The sequence below is a fragment of the Glycine soja genome, chromosome 14, assembly GCF_004193775.1.
Source record: "Glycine soja cultivar W05 chromosome 14, ASM419377v2, whole genome shotgun sequence".
Lineage (NCBI taxonomy): Eukaryota > Viridiplantae > Streptophyta > Magnoliopsida > Fabales > Fabaceae > Glycine > Glycine soja.
In genome coordinates, this window is record NC_041015.1 from 7591288 (window position 1) to 7608648 (window position 17361).

General features: G+C 29.6%; 1 protein-coding gene across 1 annotated transcript; it reads left to right on the forward strand.

The window, feature by feature from the left end:
- Positions 1–2110: 2110 nt before the first annotated feature.
- LOC114385288 (probable calcium-binding protein CML27) lies at positions 2111–3737 on the forward strand. Its single transcript, XM_028345300.1, has 2 exons — positions 2111–2168; positions 3301–3737. The coding sequence occupies exons 1-2, from the start codon at positions 2111–2113 to the stop codon at positions 3735–3737; spliced, it is 495 nt and encodes a 164-aa protein (XP_028201101.1).
- Positions 3738–17361: the final 13624 nt, after the last annotated feature.

Below are 17361 nucleotides of genomic sequence, written 5' to 3' on the forward strand. Positions count from 1 at the left end.
AATATAAAACTATTCAAAATATGTTTTATTTAAAAAGAGTAATGAGAATTTTTAATAAATATTTCCAAGATAAAAAGGAATAAAATTTAAAAGATAAAATTTAAAAAAAGTCACTTGAAATAATGTTTTAAAAAATATTAAGCTATTAAAAAACTTATTTATCAAATAGTTAAATAATTTTTTCAATTAATAAAAACAGTTAGACACTAATTAAAATAATTTATCAAACATAATCTTAAAGTATTTTTATTGAGATCTGATATAAAAAGAATAAATAAGAAATATTAAAAATGAAATCTTAATTAATTAAAAATATTTATCAAATAACAAGATTAACCAATATAAACATTTTCATTTAATACTTTGCTTATTTAAAAATAGGCGCCAAGCACTCGTGCCGCATGGATCACGAGGAGGAATTATTATATAATTTGTATGATTCTAGTTTTTTAATTTTTTGAAAAGGCCAAACATATTCTATTAAATAAAATAGCCAGCACAAGATATGCTAAAATCAATGTTTTCTTCTTAAAAAAATAAATAATTATTTTATTTAAAATCCTATGATAAATTGAAATTTTGAAATGTGTAAATTTTTTTACTCTTTATTTATGTGATTCAAACTAACGATCTAAACCAAACTATTTGCAAGCTAGAATCAAATTAAAATCGAGCTAAAAAAAAGATTTATATCAAATTTAAATTGAATTTCAAATTGAACTAAATATTAACTGGTTGAATCGAACTAAACTAAGTTCATCCTAACTGGAATAATCATACTACAATCTACTTGTTTTCCCTCTCACATCATCCTTTAGAAAATAAGTTAATTAAAGATAATTTAAAAGTTGCTCGTGAATTTTAAAATGTTTCCAAATTTAGATTTGTTAATGTTTCAATAAAGTAAGTTTACGTTATTTTAGTTATTAAGCATGTATTTAGATTTTCAAATAATAAAGTATTTACTAAGAGGTTTTGACTAAGATATTTCATCCTCTCGATCACCCAAGGAAGGTTACCAAGCAAATCTGAGTGCCTAGGGTTTCTTGTGAAGAGAAGAACGAAGGGTCTATCCTTTCTCAAGACTTTAAATTATATGAATCCGTAAGTTTTTACTTTTTAAATTAATTTTATCCATGAACGAGGACAGAAAGGTGTGCCCATTGCATAGAATAAACAGAATGGGAAAATTCAAGCTTGGACTTATATATAGAGAACCTAAATGGGATTGTGCAAAAATAAATCATTTGGATGCTTTAACTCAAACTCGAGTTTAATCCTACAAGCAAGCTTAAGTTGAAGTGAAAAAAATGAAGTTTTTTTTCCTTTTGGGTTGAGTTAAAAATTCTAGGATAAATTTTGCTAGAAACTTGTTTTTGATAAAATTTTCTTTTACGACCATTCAATTAATTTCAGATTTGCAACTGCCCACCCAAATGTGCTATTACTTTTGTCTTTTCTATATATTTCATGTGTCTCTTATTATAAGAATCTTTCAATTAATTTACGCTCTTTAAAAAAGTAAATAATTTAATTAATCATAATAAATTTATCAATTAATTGTATTATCATTCTAAAAAAACTATCTTTTTCTTATCTTTTTATTTGCTTAATTTTTTATCATTAATATTTTTAGAGAAAATAATTAAGTAAGTATATGTAGGGAAAAAATAATTAATACATCTAAAAATTAGAAAAATAAATTATATAAAAAAATAAAAAAGATATTATAATTAAAGACGGTAGTAACAGTTTTAACATAGATTTCATTAGTATATCATGTATATGCGGTAAGTAAGTGATTTTTCTCAGGCATATTTTCTCTTAATTTTCTTAATTATTAGTAAATTTTATGTTTTGTGGGGGAGTATTCAGTGGGGTATGTGGTAAAGTATTTGATCATCGTGTGGTGATTGTTGGGTATGGTTCAGATGAAGATCAAGATTATTGGATTGTAAGGAATTCATGGAGTCCTCAATAGGGAGAGGATGACTATGAGAATAGAAAGAAATTTGGTTGGTGAAAAATTCGGCAAGTGTGGAATTGCACATCAGCCATCGTATCCCATTAAGAAGAAGAGATCCGTGAAGCCACCAAAAAGTGTGTGACAATGGCATCAGCTGTGCCTATTGAGCCTTTAGATGGCAAGAAGAAGCTAGCCCACCAGAGTTTGCCAAAAGAACTTAGTTTGGAAGGAGACTATTTGTTACTGTTTTATCTTTATCGGTATTGTAATTTCTGTTCCGTAAATTATTTGGTTGCTCCACGTGTTGGTCCCAGATTGAGTATCTGTTAATAAGTTTCTTTGTCTGTCTGCCTGTATTCTATCTATTTAAATAAAATAAAGGTGTGATGGGACGTTGGCATTGTTATGAATGCATACATATTCCTCTTGGGTTTAATTTAAGAGAAAAAAATTAGGTATTCATTTAATAAAAAAATTTATATAATCATTCAATCACAATTTATTATATATAATAAATTTGTTAATTTTAAAAAAATATTATAAATAATTTAAATATTAGTTTATAATTAAATGATAGCATTTCTTGATGTGATTCACACATCCTTTTTGCTGTTGGCATTCCCTATTTTTTGAAAATTTACAATTTTACTACTTTGTCTCTACTCCTTTGTTATGGCACCCAAAATAAAAAATGCAGGTTACTATTTTATTGTGCATTACTAACAAGTAAAACCAACTCTAGGATATGGACTTATAGTGTGTTTGTTTTTCCGTGTTCACCGTCCCTCAAATATATGTTATTCAAAAGTAAAAAAAAAAAATACAAAAATGCTACTTACAAAACAACACCTTAAAACGTGAGTAAACCAGATGAAACCAGTTCACAAACATGCTATTAGTAATTAATCATGATGGTGATGCATCTTACCTCACATTAGGACCCAATAACCACACAAAAAATGCACATATATACTAAAAAAAACAACAAAGTCATCCATTAAACCATATGTTATCCAACAACACCTAAATTAAAACTACCGAAGTCATATTAAAAGAAAATGACTTCTTATCACTGAGGTCGTATTTTAAAGCACGATCATTCATTATTCTTAGAGTGTGTTTGGATAGATAATTTAATTAGGTAATGTATTTTTTATAGGGAATTAAATTCTTTTTTTATTAAAGGTAACTGTTTGAATATTTTAGTAAAAAGAATTTAAAATTTTAGAATTTTAAATGAAATTTTAATTAGTTAAAAGAATAGAATTTTAAATTCTATCTTCAAGAAAGTGAATTTCAAATTCTTGAAAACAAGTTCTTTCCGTATTTCGAAGACATGAACGAACTCGAGACAATCTTCAACCGCTTCGACACCAACGGTAACGGCAAGATCTCCGCTGACGAGCTCGACAGCGTGCTCCGGTCGCTCGGATCCGACGTCTCTCCAGAGGACCTCCGCCATGTCATGGAAGACCTCGACACTGACCGCGACGACTTCATCAACCTCATGGAGTTCGTCGCCTTCTGCCGCTCCGATGCCTCCATCGACGGTGGATCCAGCGAGTTCCGTGATGCCTTCGATCTCTACAACCGCGACAAAAATGGCCTCATCTCTACCGCGGAGCTCCACCTCGCGCTCAATAGCCTCGACCTCAACTGTTTCGTCGATGAATGCCGTGTCACGAATCGTTGTGTCAACTTCGAGGAGTTCAAGACGATGATGACGACCTCCAAGAATCGCGGCGACGCCACGAATGACTCCGTCCATTAGCTTCGCCGTTTTTATTCTCAAGTGCGGACGCGTTGGAAACGGATAGTTTCGACTTTTAATAAAGGAATTCAAACACAGAATTTTAAAAATAAAGAAATTTAAATTTGAGCATTTAAAATTCTTAGAATTTAAAGTTATTTAAAATTTTAAATTACCTCATCCAAACACACTTTTAATAAATTTAAAAAATGACCAGTTTGATAAATAAAAAAAAGTAAACAAAAAGCCCATTATTGACACCAAAATCTAATTTAAAAAGTTTACTCTATTTTTTAGAAACCTGTGTAACATGGATGCCATCTCACCCTCGTGCTTCCATGACAACGTCGATGCTTGATCATGCAAAGGGCTGCTGAGGAGAAGTTGGAATATACGTAAGTTTCGGATAAGCTGACTAATTATATATTCTTAGGGCTTTCACGTGGGTAAGCATTGTTTGAAATGCCCAAGTAACTCTAGATGGTACGTTGCTAATGATGTTTGACTTTAATCTTGTGTAAAAAAACAAATTCTATGGTGAAGTAATCAAAAATTATTTTACATATAATTTTTAAATAACTATTATAAATATAAACAATTTTATCATATATATAATAATTTATAACTACATCAATAATACATTCTAATTGAACTAGTATTTTAGCTTGTTCATTATATGGGATAAATATATTTTTTATAACTAAACTTTATAATAAACAAATACTTTTAAATATATAAATTGTATTATATTAAAATTTGTAATAAATAATATTTTTTATACAATTAAATAAATTTTTTGGACATATAAATTATATTTAAGAGTTATCATACACAATATATAATCTTATTCTAATTATTGATAACTTATTTTAAAAATATTAAAATTTAAACTGAAACTAAAGTTATTATAAAAGATAGATTGAAATAGTAGAGAGGTTAAGAAAAATTCCTAAAAATATTCTTGTTGAAGAATTACAACTAAAGTCATTTTTTTCTAAAATAGTTGTTTTATTTTATATAGAGAGGGATATATAATCTTTTTATTTTTATTTACTTGCTTTTTATAAGTGTCTTCCTAAACAAACCTATATGAGGTGTGATCAGACACTAATTATAATTTTTTTTTTCAATAAGGATTCAAACTTTTGTTTACCATATTCTGAGGGATTAGTCCCTTTTACTCACCCTTAAACTTGCTATCATTTGGAGTGGGAAATGAGTGTTCTCAAATTTTTAATAATTGCAAAAGTTATTGTCAGTGTATAATAGTGTTAGAACATGAGCGGGGAAAAATTTCGAGAGATTTTCACTAATGGGTCATGAGCTCACCACATAAATGAATTTGACATTATATTTTGATACAAAATCTTAAAAGCATCATGTTTAAAGATTTTTCTTATTTATATGTTGTTCAACTTACCCATTTATACCCAATTTGTGATTGCATATTCACACTTGTATTCTAACAAATAGAGATAAAAATATTTGAATCTAAAACTTTGTGCAATATTCAAAGGTAAATATCACAAAAATGAGGGTTGAATTGTGATTTTATGAATTTTCTAAACCTGTTTCGCAAACATAATTATTGTCTGAAATAACTTTGAAAAATATATAACAAATTTTTCCAATAAACTAAGTGAGACGATGGGATCAAATTTTGTTAAAAAGTGTTTTAAAAAACAAAATCAAATATGGACCTTAAGTTTAAACACAAAAAGAGCAAGAGAACAACAAGACACAAAGATTTATATTGGTTCGTTTCAATCACTGAAACTACGATTAATTCTTGATAAACCACCAAGTTCCATTAACTTCTCAAAGTTACAAGTTTTCTTCAGTGTCACTACTAGCTCTTACAAACCAAACTTATCACCAAGCTTGAACAACCCAATATTTTTTGTCCTACCAAGTCACTCCTGGCTCAAAAATTTGTTGTTTGTTTGGCTCACTAACTAATTCTTAATCGTTTCACATACGGATATATAATCTAAGCTCTTAGTCTTTTCTCTCAAGATGTTCAAAGTATTTTGAGAGTTTTTGAACTTTACGAAGAATTTATAGAAAGCTTTTCAATAAGAGTTCGAAAATGATAATGTGTAGGTTCGTCATAACCTATTTCTTCAAAGCTTTTAGTATTTATAGACCTTTTGTTAAGTCAAAAGACATTTTTGTTTAAAACAAATTAGGATCCCTAATTATTTTTATTAGATGTAAATAAATGTAAAGGTTAAAAGTTGTGTCTTATTCTATATTAGAACATGCTTCATGAGTCTTTCTCTGATATGTCAGATGATAGCAAGATAAAGTTATGATCTTATACAACATTAAAAAATGATATTTAAGACTTTATTTAATACTTTGTATCTGAGATTTTTTTGTAGAGACATACTCTTAGGATCTATCGAATCCTATAAAGAATAAATGAAGATCAAGTTTTGAGAGTTGTCAATAGCCATAAAAAGTAGACATGCTCTAACACAAAAGGAAGTGATTTTCTAATGGATTGTTCAACACAATAGCTAAATGATTTTCCAGCATGAAGAATACATGCATTTAATGCAAGCATTAAATATCTCTAATGGTTATAATCTTCACACACAAGCTCAAGTGAAAAGATCTATTCATTTAGAGATAATGAACACTTGTTGAAGAAGACTTATATAAACCAGAAGCTTTGAAGACATAAAACAAGAACCTACGCATTCATATTCTCTGTATATTCCTGTAAATTCTTGTAAAATTATCAAAACACCTTGAATACCTTCAAAGAAAAACTAAATGTTGAGATTGTATATCCTTCTTTAAGATGATTGAGTGTTAGTCAGTGTGTAAACAAACAACAAATCTCTTTATTTGTATTAGAGTCAACAATGGCTTGGTATGACAAAAAATATTGATTGTAACAAGTTTGGTGTAGAATGTGAGTTGTAAAGCTAGACGGGCAGTAATGCTGTTGTTCAAGAAAAATGTTTTAAATTTTTAAAATTACAATTCAACCCTTCTTCTTGAGATATTTTCCTTTAAACACTCTTCAACAAGTGTTTGTTGTCTCTAAACAGATATAAATTTTCACTTAAGCTCGCGTTTGGAGATTATGGTTGATGGAATATTTAATGCTTGCATTAAATGTGTATCATTCTTCATGCTAGAAAACCACTTTCTTTAGCTTCCTTGAAGAACATTTCAGCACAAAACCATTTTCTTTTCATTAGAGCATGTCTATCATAGCAGAGCGTGTCTTTTGATACTATTTGAACTTCAAAGTGTTGAATGTTCCTTTATGCTTCTTAGGATTTGACAGATCCTAGGAGAATTTCAAGTAAAATAGTTCCTGAAAAATGAATCTAAGACTCAAAATATTAAAACGAATCTCTACTTTTGGTGCATCATTGGAGATTTTAATGACCTCTTCTCTGATAATGATAAGAAGGGAATCCATGATCACTCTTCTTGGCTTATTTGAGGTTTCGTGAAGTCATCTTTGACTGTAACCTTCATGATCTACCTATGGAGTGTTACACATACACTTGTGTCTGTCGACGAGGAAAATTTGACTGTGTAGAAGAATAGTTAGACAGAGTCATGGCAATCTCATAATGGATTGATCTTTTTCCAAATTTTAAATTCATGAATACAATTGCTTCAAAATCGGACGACTCTTTTATCTTTTTTGCGTCTGAACCAAAACATGCAAAACAGATTTTGTAAACATTTCAAATTCAAGAACTCTTGGCTTCTCAAACCCGAGCTTGAGCATATTGTTGACAATGGATGGGCCAAATCATAATTGAATGACTTCCTCTCAAAGATAAAAGCGTGTAGAAAAAACATAAACATACAGGGTAAGAAAATCCGTTCAAGATTCACTGCTCGTATTGATGATTGCAGGCGAGAGTTGGATGTCCTAAGACAAAAAATGGATGACGAGTCAGTAATAAAATTCCAGGAAGTCAGCAACAAAATTTCAAACCTAATTGCTCAGGAGGAAGCTTACTGGAAGCAACAACCCAAAATCTTTTGGCTAAAAGATGGAGACATCAACTCCAAATTTTTTCACACATCTACCACGACCAAAAAGAAACTAAACAACATCACTTCTATGACATTTGAGGAAGATAGTGATCTTAATGTTGATAAAATTGGTCCTTGTATTTTCAATGATGACAATAATGCCTTGTTTGTCCCTTTTACTATGAATGAATTCAAAATTGCTCTCTATCAAATGGATTCTAATAAGTCACCTGGCCCTAATGGATAAAATGTTGTTTTTTATAAAATAAAAAAATATGGTACCTTTGTGGACTAGAAATTTTTCCTCAATAATTTCTTTACTTGAAAAAGGATCCCTCCCCCCTAAAATTAACTCAACCACTACTATCCTCTTCCCTAAAAACCAAAACCCTTCCTCCATGCAATATTATAGACCCATTTCCCTATGCAATGTCATATACAAAAATATCTCAAAAACCCTTGCCTACATATTTAAAACTTTACTAGCCAAATGTATCTTAGAGGAACAAACAAAACTTTTGTCGGGGGCAGGTCTATCATTGATAATGTTTTTGGTTGCATCCGAGGTTGTCTACTACATGAAATGCAAGAAAAAGGGTAAAATGGGTGAGATGGCTATGAAAATTGATATTAGTAAAGCTTTTGACAAAATAAAGTGAAATTATCTCTTGAGAGTTATGACAAGAATGGGTTTTCATCAAAATTGGGTTAACTAGATTAAGCTTCGTCTTGATTCGATAAGTTTTTCAATCATCATTAATAGGGATCCTATAGGACATATTCTTCTAAAGAAAGGACTTAGGCAGGGTGACACACTGCCAACTTACCTTTTTATTATTTGCATTGAGTGTCTTTCTTCATTTCTTAAAAAGCCTAAGAATAGGGGAGAATTGCATGAAAGGTGTGTAGAGGGGTCCTTGTTCTCTCACACGTTTTATTTATTGATAATTGTTTTTTATAGTGTAGGGCAGCGAAAAGGAGCACATTATTCTTAAATCCATCCTTGGTGTATATGGAAAAGACTCGGGGTCACAAAATCGATCTTCAGAAATTAAAGATCATGTTCAGTGCCAACACCACTTCTGACATAAGGAATCTCATCATTTCATAATTGGGAGTACCATAGGGTTTTGGCATTGAAAAGTAACAGGGATACCACCAATGATTGGAAGGAATAAAAAGACATATTTCAGCTTCATCAAAGACAGAATGTGGAAAAGGATCAACCACTGGAGTAGTAAACATCTCTCAAGGGTGGGTAAGGAAACTTTTATAAAATCTTGTGCTTAGGCAATCGCAACTTATTTCATGAGTGTTTTGCTCCTTCCTGCTTTTCTGGAAAATGAACGGCAGAAAATGATGAACTCCTTTTGGTGGAGGAAAAAAGCAACATGAGTGAGGGGTATAAACTTGATGAGTTGAGAACAATTGACAATGAAAAAAGATAGTGGAGGAATGGGATTTTGTCATCTTCATGCCTTTAACTTGTCTATGCTAGGAAAGCAAGCTTGAAAATTCATCACTCAACCAAATGTGGGTTTCAAAAGTGTTCAAAGCCAATATTTTTCTAAAACTGATTTCTTGGATGTTAATCTTGGGCACAGTCCAAACCATATGTGACGTAGCATTTTTGCTTCAGGGGCGGTGATAAGGGAAGGTCATGAATGGAGAATTGAGAACGGTGAGAAAATCAATGTTTGGGGTCAGCCATGGCTTCAATCAAAAGGTAACACTTTTGTCTCCTCTACAGTTCCACACGGTCTAGAATTAATGAAAGTTAGCTCTCTTATTGACCATGCATCTCTCTCCTGGAGATTGGATATTATGAGCCAAATTCTGAACACAAATGATATCAACCACATTCAGAATATTCCACTTTTAAATGTTGATATGGAAGATGAGAAAATTTGGAAGTTCATTGCTCATGGCCTTTACACTGTCAAGTCATCTCATGGAGACCCTATTCTACGACAACAATTTCAAAGTAGAAGGGCTATGGAATCAGGTTGGAGCTTACGAGTATCACCAAAGATTAAACATCTAAGTTGGCGTATCCTTCGTGACTATCTCCCTTCGCGGCAAAATCTGATCCGAAAAGGAGTTATCTACCAACCCAACTGCACTTTCTGCGAGAATGGGCTAGAGAATGAATAGCATATTTTTTTCGGGTGCAGCCAAGCAATCAGTGTATGGATCCAATCAGGAATATGGACCGAGATTCAGCAAAAAGTGTTATCTGCACAAGGAATAAAAACTCTTCTCTTTGATCTAATTCAATCTCTTCCACAAGACACATCCAGCGAACTGGTCACAATGCTTTAGACCATTTGGCGGCGGAAAACAACAAGCTTTGGGAGAATAGGAAATTCCAGTTCGCGAAGCAGTTTCTTTTGCTCTTCAGAATCACTCTGACTGGCTTCTGACTCGCACAGATCACCGCATTCATGCAGAAACAGACAGACAATTGACACCCCAATGGAAAAAACCAAATCCTGGAAGAATCAAATGCAATATAGTTGCTGCAATTTTGCCCAGCAACAAGGTTTCGGAATGAGATTCTGCATCAGAAACGAGCAAGGCTCCTATGTAATTGCTAAAACGGCCTGGCAGAAAGGGCCCCCTAATCCGGAAGAGGCAGAAGCTTGGAGTTTGCTTCATGCATTATCGTGGTTGAAGGATCGAAATTTCCAAAATATGGATTTCTTACTTGACTGCAAATCAGTGGTAGATGGTTTATCAAAAACAAGAAAAGGGGTCTCGGATATTCAAAATCTATTGAATAAATGTATAGATGCACTTCGGTATTTTCCAAGCTCAAAAGTGAGTTTAGTTAGACCACAAGCCAACCATATTTGTTCATATTCTTACAAAAACATCACGGTTCAATGCTAGCAATCATGTTTTTCATCAAATGCCTTCTTATATTGTTTCTACTGTTATGAATGCAAGTATGACTTTGGCCAAAAAAAATAAAGTTTACATTGTTAATGCATTATGATTAAATTTCAATAAAAAAATAATGTTGATACAAAATTTTAGGTGAAATTATATTATTTTTTAATTTAATCGCTCATTTAGAAAAAATAGTATTGTAACTAAACATGTTTGTTAATATTCCGTTAATTCTGTGCGTTAAGTATCATTTTTCTATTTACTTCTTTTCCTCAAAATATCATCATTTTTTGTCACTCAAATAATTAGCACTTTTTTATTTGATATTTTCTTTCATTTTTTAGTGTCACATAAAATCTTAATGGAACAAAACATCTCTAGAAAGGACTATCTTAAAATGAAAAGAGATTTTGAAAATTAAATAATAAACTTTATAATTACCAAACAATAAGTGTTGGAAAAAATAGTTACCAAAAAATAATAAACTTATTATAAATAAGCAACTAAAGGAATGAAAAGCATGATATTTTATAGGACTAAATACATAATTTAGCCGCACTCAAAAGAAAAAGAATAAAAGCCTTTACCTCAAAACCATATTCAATTTTCTAAAATCAGCAGATAATTGTGATGACGACTCTCGCGCTGGAATGGGCTACTAACAGCCATGCACTCTATTTATGTATTTTATACATCTATACAGTATATAAATTTAAAATATAATATGATAAGTGTTATGATAGAATTGGAGTGAGATGTTGTGTCACTTGTGTGTTTTTGTGATGAATTAAGTTAATTATTGCTTTTGAAAAGATTTATTTGAAATGGATTAACTTTTGATCTTTTGGATGAAATGAATCAAATACATGTCTCAACCGAAATGGAATAAATTGATGCTCCAGTCGATATTTGAAGTTTCCTAGCTACATTGAAGTCTCATGTAAGGTTGAAACTCCAAAAAAATAGTTGATATTTGCAAAAGATCAAGTTATCAAACTGGATTCGGTCATTTATCTCATTGAGCTAGTGGGTTAGTGGTATAATTGATGGACTAAATATTGATCTGATTTGATTTGATATATATTAAAAAATTTAAATTTATATATGTATTTATTATATATAAGTATATAACTAACATTATTTGATTAAAAAAAGTTCATTCATATTTTAAAATCCAAAATAACAATTGAAGTATTAAAATTGATAATACAAGTTTACAAATAATAATTGAATCACACAATTACACAAGTCTCAAGTTTTGTTTGGAGCGTTTTTTTAACGAGTTTTAAAAACTGATCTGGATCGTCAGGTTTATCCCAAATTGGTTAAGTTTAGTCGAGTCTGTTTAGGTCATTCTGGACCAGATGCATGATCGATCCAATAAACAAGCTTACCTGATTATGCCACCAAATTTTGGTTGGACCAATCCGACCCAGGTCGGACCAAATTTTTAAACTATGCAAAAGATACTAGACATTCAAGTCAATAAATATTTCATAAGAGTAACATTAATTGTGAAAATAAATGCATACCTCATGTAATGATATTGATTAGTATTTCATGATATGGGACACAGGGATTGTCGAAGAATATTCCCTTGTCTTAGTGTAAAAATAGGTCACTTTACTTTGAATTATTCATCCGAGATCACAAAGTTTAGTAGGATTTTATGAATACCTGTAAAAATATCCCCAGATAGGAAGAAAAGAATAATTACATGCATAGAATTGAATACATAAGCATGTGTATTTACTTGTAAATTTACACTGATACGAATGCGGGTATTATAATATTTCACACAAGAGTAACATCATGAAAATAAATGCATACCTCATGTAATGATATTGATTGTATTTCATGATACGGGACATAAGGATTGTCGAAGAATATCCCTTTAGTGTAAAAATAGGTCACTTTACTTTGAACTAATTTGGATCACAAAGTTTGGACGGATCTTATGATGGGTACCTATAAAAATATTCACAAATAGGAAGAAAAGGATAATTACATGCATAGAGCTGGATACATGAGCATGTATTTACTTATAAATTTACGCAGATACATATGCAGGTACTATAGTGACAAACACACATACACGCGCACACACAATAAATTATTATATAGGATAATTATTTTTATAAAGTTATTTATTGATGGCTTTAATTTAGAAAAATCAATATTATATTTGTTTGTTTTTAATATTATGTGTGGAGATTTTTAATATTATATTTTCTAAATTTAAGAATATAATTTTGATTTATTTGTAATAATTGTTTTGATTAATTTTTTATTGATTTATTAATTTTAACATTAATAAAGTGCGAGTCCCAGCTACATGTAAAGACATATATAGGTTTCCAACGAATACAGATATAAGGATTAAGTTATTACTCCCGCAAATATAAGATCGGGTACGAAATTTTTTAAAAAACGTAAATATAAAAATGAGCGGTATCCTACCCATTTTTATCCATATTCATGATCTCATGTTGAAAATCTTACTCCTTTCAGTGTTGATCTAAATTGATCCTTTATACAAATTAAGCCTTAAGTGGTTGAACCGAGTTCGAAATAACAAGTAATTAATAACAAGTGTTATTTAAATAATAATACAAATAAAAATTAATTATTAAGTAGTGACAACATCTATTAAAAAATAATAGAAATATTTATTTTTAAAAATATTATATTAAAAAATTAAATGGTATACAATACTTACTTTTGTAAGTAATTGAAAATAAAAAAAAATATATACTAAATATTATTAACCTGTGTGCTTAAAATAGTTAGTAGTAAAACTCAATGAATTAAAAAAAAAAAAGCTAAGAGATCAAATTTTAATAATCAACTAAAAACTAAAGCACAAGTTGTGCCTAAGTATCATTACAAAGTACCAGCTAATATTATAAGTAAAACTCAATGAATTAACATTATAAATTAATATGGGCCTCTCCACATATTTTAAATAAAAATAAAATAAAATAAATAAATTTAGAAGTTAAAAAATAAAAAATAAAACTAATAAAAAACAACTAAGAACATGAGAGTAAGGAGTAGTTATTTAAAAGAATAGTAAAAGTTTAAAACCTGAAAAAAAGATAAAATTATTTAAAATTTGTGAACACCAAATTTAAAATTTCCCTTTATTAATAATGTAAATATAATATTTTTATTAGCACAGTAAAAGTAGAAAAATATCAGTCCACACCAATATTTCTTAGAGTAAAAGGGTTATGTCTTGAGTTTACATTATCATTTAATTTAATCTCATGATAATAAATTTATTAATTTTTAAAATAATTTAAATAATAATTTAAATTTATTAATTTTTTTTAATTGTCATGCTATAGCCATTACACTCTATTCCTTATTGCATATCATAAAAATAAGTGGGTCCGGAATTTCAAAAAGAAAAGAAACTTAGTGGATCCCGCAATGCAAGTGGTACTGTTATTAATTTAAAATACACAACTGTGTGATAGTAACAAGGAAAAGGCTAAGAAAACAAGTTACAAGAGATGAGGAAGCTTCACTCCCATACTTTTGTGCTGCAGAAAGACAACAAAAGCGAATCTTTGGAATCCAGAAAAAGTAGTTACAACCCAAAAGAAAAGAAACGATGAATCCAAGTCCAGATAATGATTTCGATAGCATCTTAGCATGTTATGGCGAAGTGAGCTTCAAACACCTGGCGTGTAATTGTGAAGTTCTTATCTACTTATCACCAGACACACAACTGGTATGAGAGACCAAAATGTCAAAAAACCAAACACAAATTAAGAAGCAAAAAAATACATTTCGAAAGCTTGCGTGCTATTATGGGCTTTTTTTCCTATTAAGGTAAATTTAACTACATTTGATTTTGGTTCCTCTATAATTTAATTCTCTCAATTTTTTATAATTTCGTTATTTTAGTCTTCAACCTCAAAATTTGATTTTGATTATTAATTACTTACCTTGATTATCACGTGTCGCACTTCTATTGGACGTTGATCATCACATATTATGATTTTATTGAAAGTTGACGTTAATTAGGTTACGAAATTAACATTCAATAAAAAAAATGTCACAAAAAAAAATGACGGTGACAGTCAACGTCCAATAAAAGTATGACATGTTAGGTCAACATTGTCAAGTAACAATCATGATCCAATTTTGAGATTAAGACTGAAATAATATGATTATCAAAAATTAGAATATTAAATTCGTAAATTAAATTATAAGGACCAAAATCAAATTCTGATACAAATATAACACCAAATTTATAATTTAACCTAGTTTTAATGAAAGGTAGTAATATAAAATAAGGGGATAGATATTTTAATCACGTTTAATAGATTAAAATCAATTTATTAAATAAGGGGATACTTGAATTAATATTGTTGGACTATATCGGTTTATTTATCTTCATTATGGGCTGTGGACCCTATGAGAAGGGCCATACGAAATACCATATAACATTTAGAATCCGATTGTTAAATCCTCACTCTATAATCTAACGATCAAATTCCGTTTTTCGTCCTTCACTTTTTCTTGTCTTTTTGCCTTTGTTCTCTCTGTCAAATGTCAGAGTGCCCCCCCCATCTCACACACCGGTCCAAGACCTAGTTGCTGGGAACCAAAGGCTTGCAAAGTTTCACAATAATTTGATCATTTTGCTTCTTGCATGATAATTTGCCAATTTGGATTCCTAGCTGGTTTTTTAAATGATAGTTGCGTATAAGATATTTTTAGAAAACTGTCACTAATATAGCAATACACAACTGATAAAACCAAAAAAAAAAAAAGAGTATATGTCTCATAAAGGCTCAATCCAATGAATTTGATCCAAACACAAACTTCATTGCTCAATGGGATTGAGATGTACCTTGGATTCTAAGTGCATTGCAACACTTTTGAACTGCTAAGATTGTCTTTCACTCCTTTGTCTAAGGCACTAGTCGAGTAATTCATAATTTAAAAGTGTCTCATTCTACTTCAAAAACCATGTTACACTTAGAAAATGTCATGATGTCTTATTAATTAGTCGCATTATATTTGTCAATAAAAGTTTTTATATACACTCCTTAAATGTTATCTTATCCAACAATCTCCGCTAGAACCTAATTTATGTCTAGAAAATCACGTGACCTAGGTTGGTATCCATCTCGAACCTAGTATCTCCTCATCTTGTACTTATAAATACCAATATCTTTCATGCATGACATCAGTATGATCTTTAACGCAGGATTGTATTGTTGTCGGTTCAAGCTCTTACTAACTTGACCTTAAAGTCTCTATAGATATCACTACCTTCATTGCATCCTAACAATACTTCCACTTAACTGCATGAAGAACCAGTTCAATAACCATAACTAATCCCACCTCTAATGACAAACCTTTATTTGATGTTTTTGAAATCTTTTTTACATGCATTTCTTTTACATTTTTTTTCAATTGTAAAAAACACATTTCAACTTCTAATTAGTTGATTTTTTTTATGTTTCTTATCGGATTGAATTCACTTGTACAATATATTTATTCTCTCCATAAAAAAGTGACCAATTTAAGAAAAAAAATTAAGTATTTTATATATGAAATTAATCAATTTCAAAATTATATGACTAATGTAAAAATTAGATCGATCATTTATTCCTTTGTTAGCAATTTATCTAGATCATTAGATTTTTTTAGAGAATCTAGACCATTAGATGCAAAGGTTATAGTTAAGATTTTTTTTATGAAAATAGCAATGTTGGAGAAGATTCAATGGGTATCTTTTCATTATTAAGAGATTTAATTAAGTTGATTGAACAAATTCTATAAATTATTATAAATCTTCTTGTATCTAAATTTGATTCTTATGAATAAAAAATAATATATTTTATTTTAAATAAAAACAAACAACTACAAATATATCAAAAATTCACTTAGAAAAATAGTAAAAATAAACAAATATACCAGATAATAAATAGAGAAAGAATAATTTGATTTCTTTTAGTTAAAAAAAACGATGGCAGAAGAAGTAATGGTGACAATGGTACCATAATGGTGGTAGAGAGAATAAAATAATGGTGGAGGTAGTAATGCTGACAAAAGATATAAATTTTTTTAAAATAGAAAATAATATAAAGATAATTAAGGGAGAAAAAACATAATGAAAGAGATAATTTTTTAATTAAAAATCAAATTATTTTTTACCATTAAGGCAAAAATAATAAAATTCCTAAACTAATATGTGTAATAAAACTCATCATAAGTGCATGCATGCACATATTTACTAAACCCTTAAGTTTAAATGAAGTGTAAAAGAATATTTAAATATGAATATTTAGAGGATACGAATATCAAATTTATTATGTATACATCTTTTTTATCAATAATCAAAGTTAGGTATCATGAGCTTTAATAATTCTTACCTATTATTAACCAGTTGAGTTAAATATCTTAATTAATTATATATATATATATATATATATATATATATATATATATATATTCTTAAAAAAAACTGACTGAAAATAAATTTTATAATTTCTTACCCAACTAAAGTAGTACTAATTATATATCCCTAGTTCCTTGTCTATTCAGGAGCACGTTAAACGTGTTCTATTTGGACTCTGTAAAAGGGTAGGAAATGATGGTGTCCAAAGATGTTTAAATTTTCATCTGTAGCATCGTGTTTGTATGGGAAACCACAATGAACCTTCGTACGCCACCATATATGCAAATCGTTCATTTGTCTTATTTTAATTTGGTC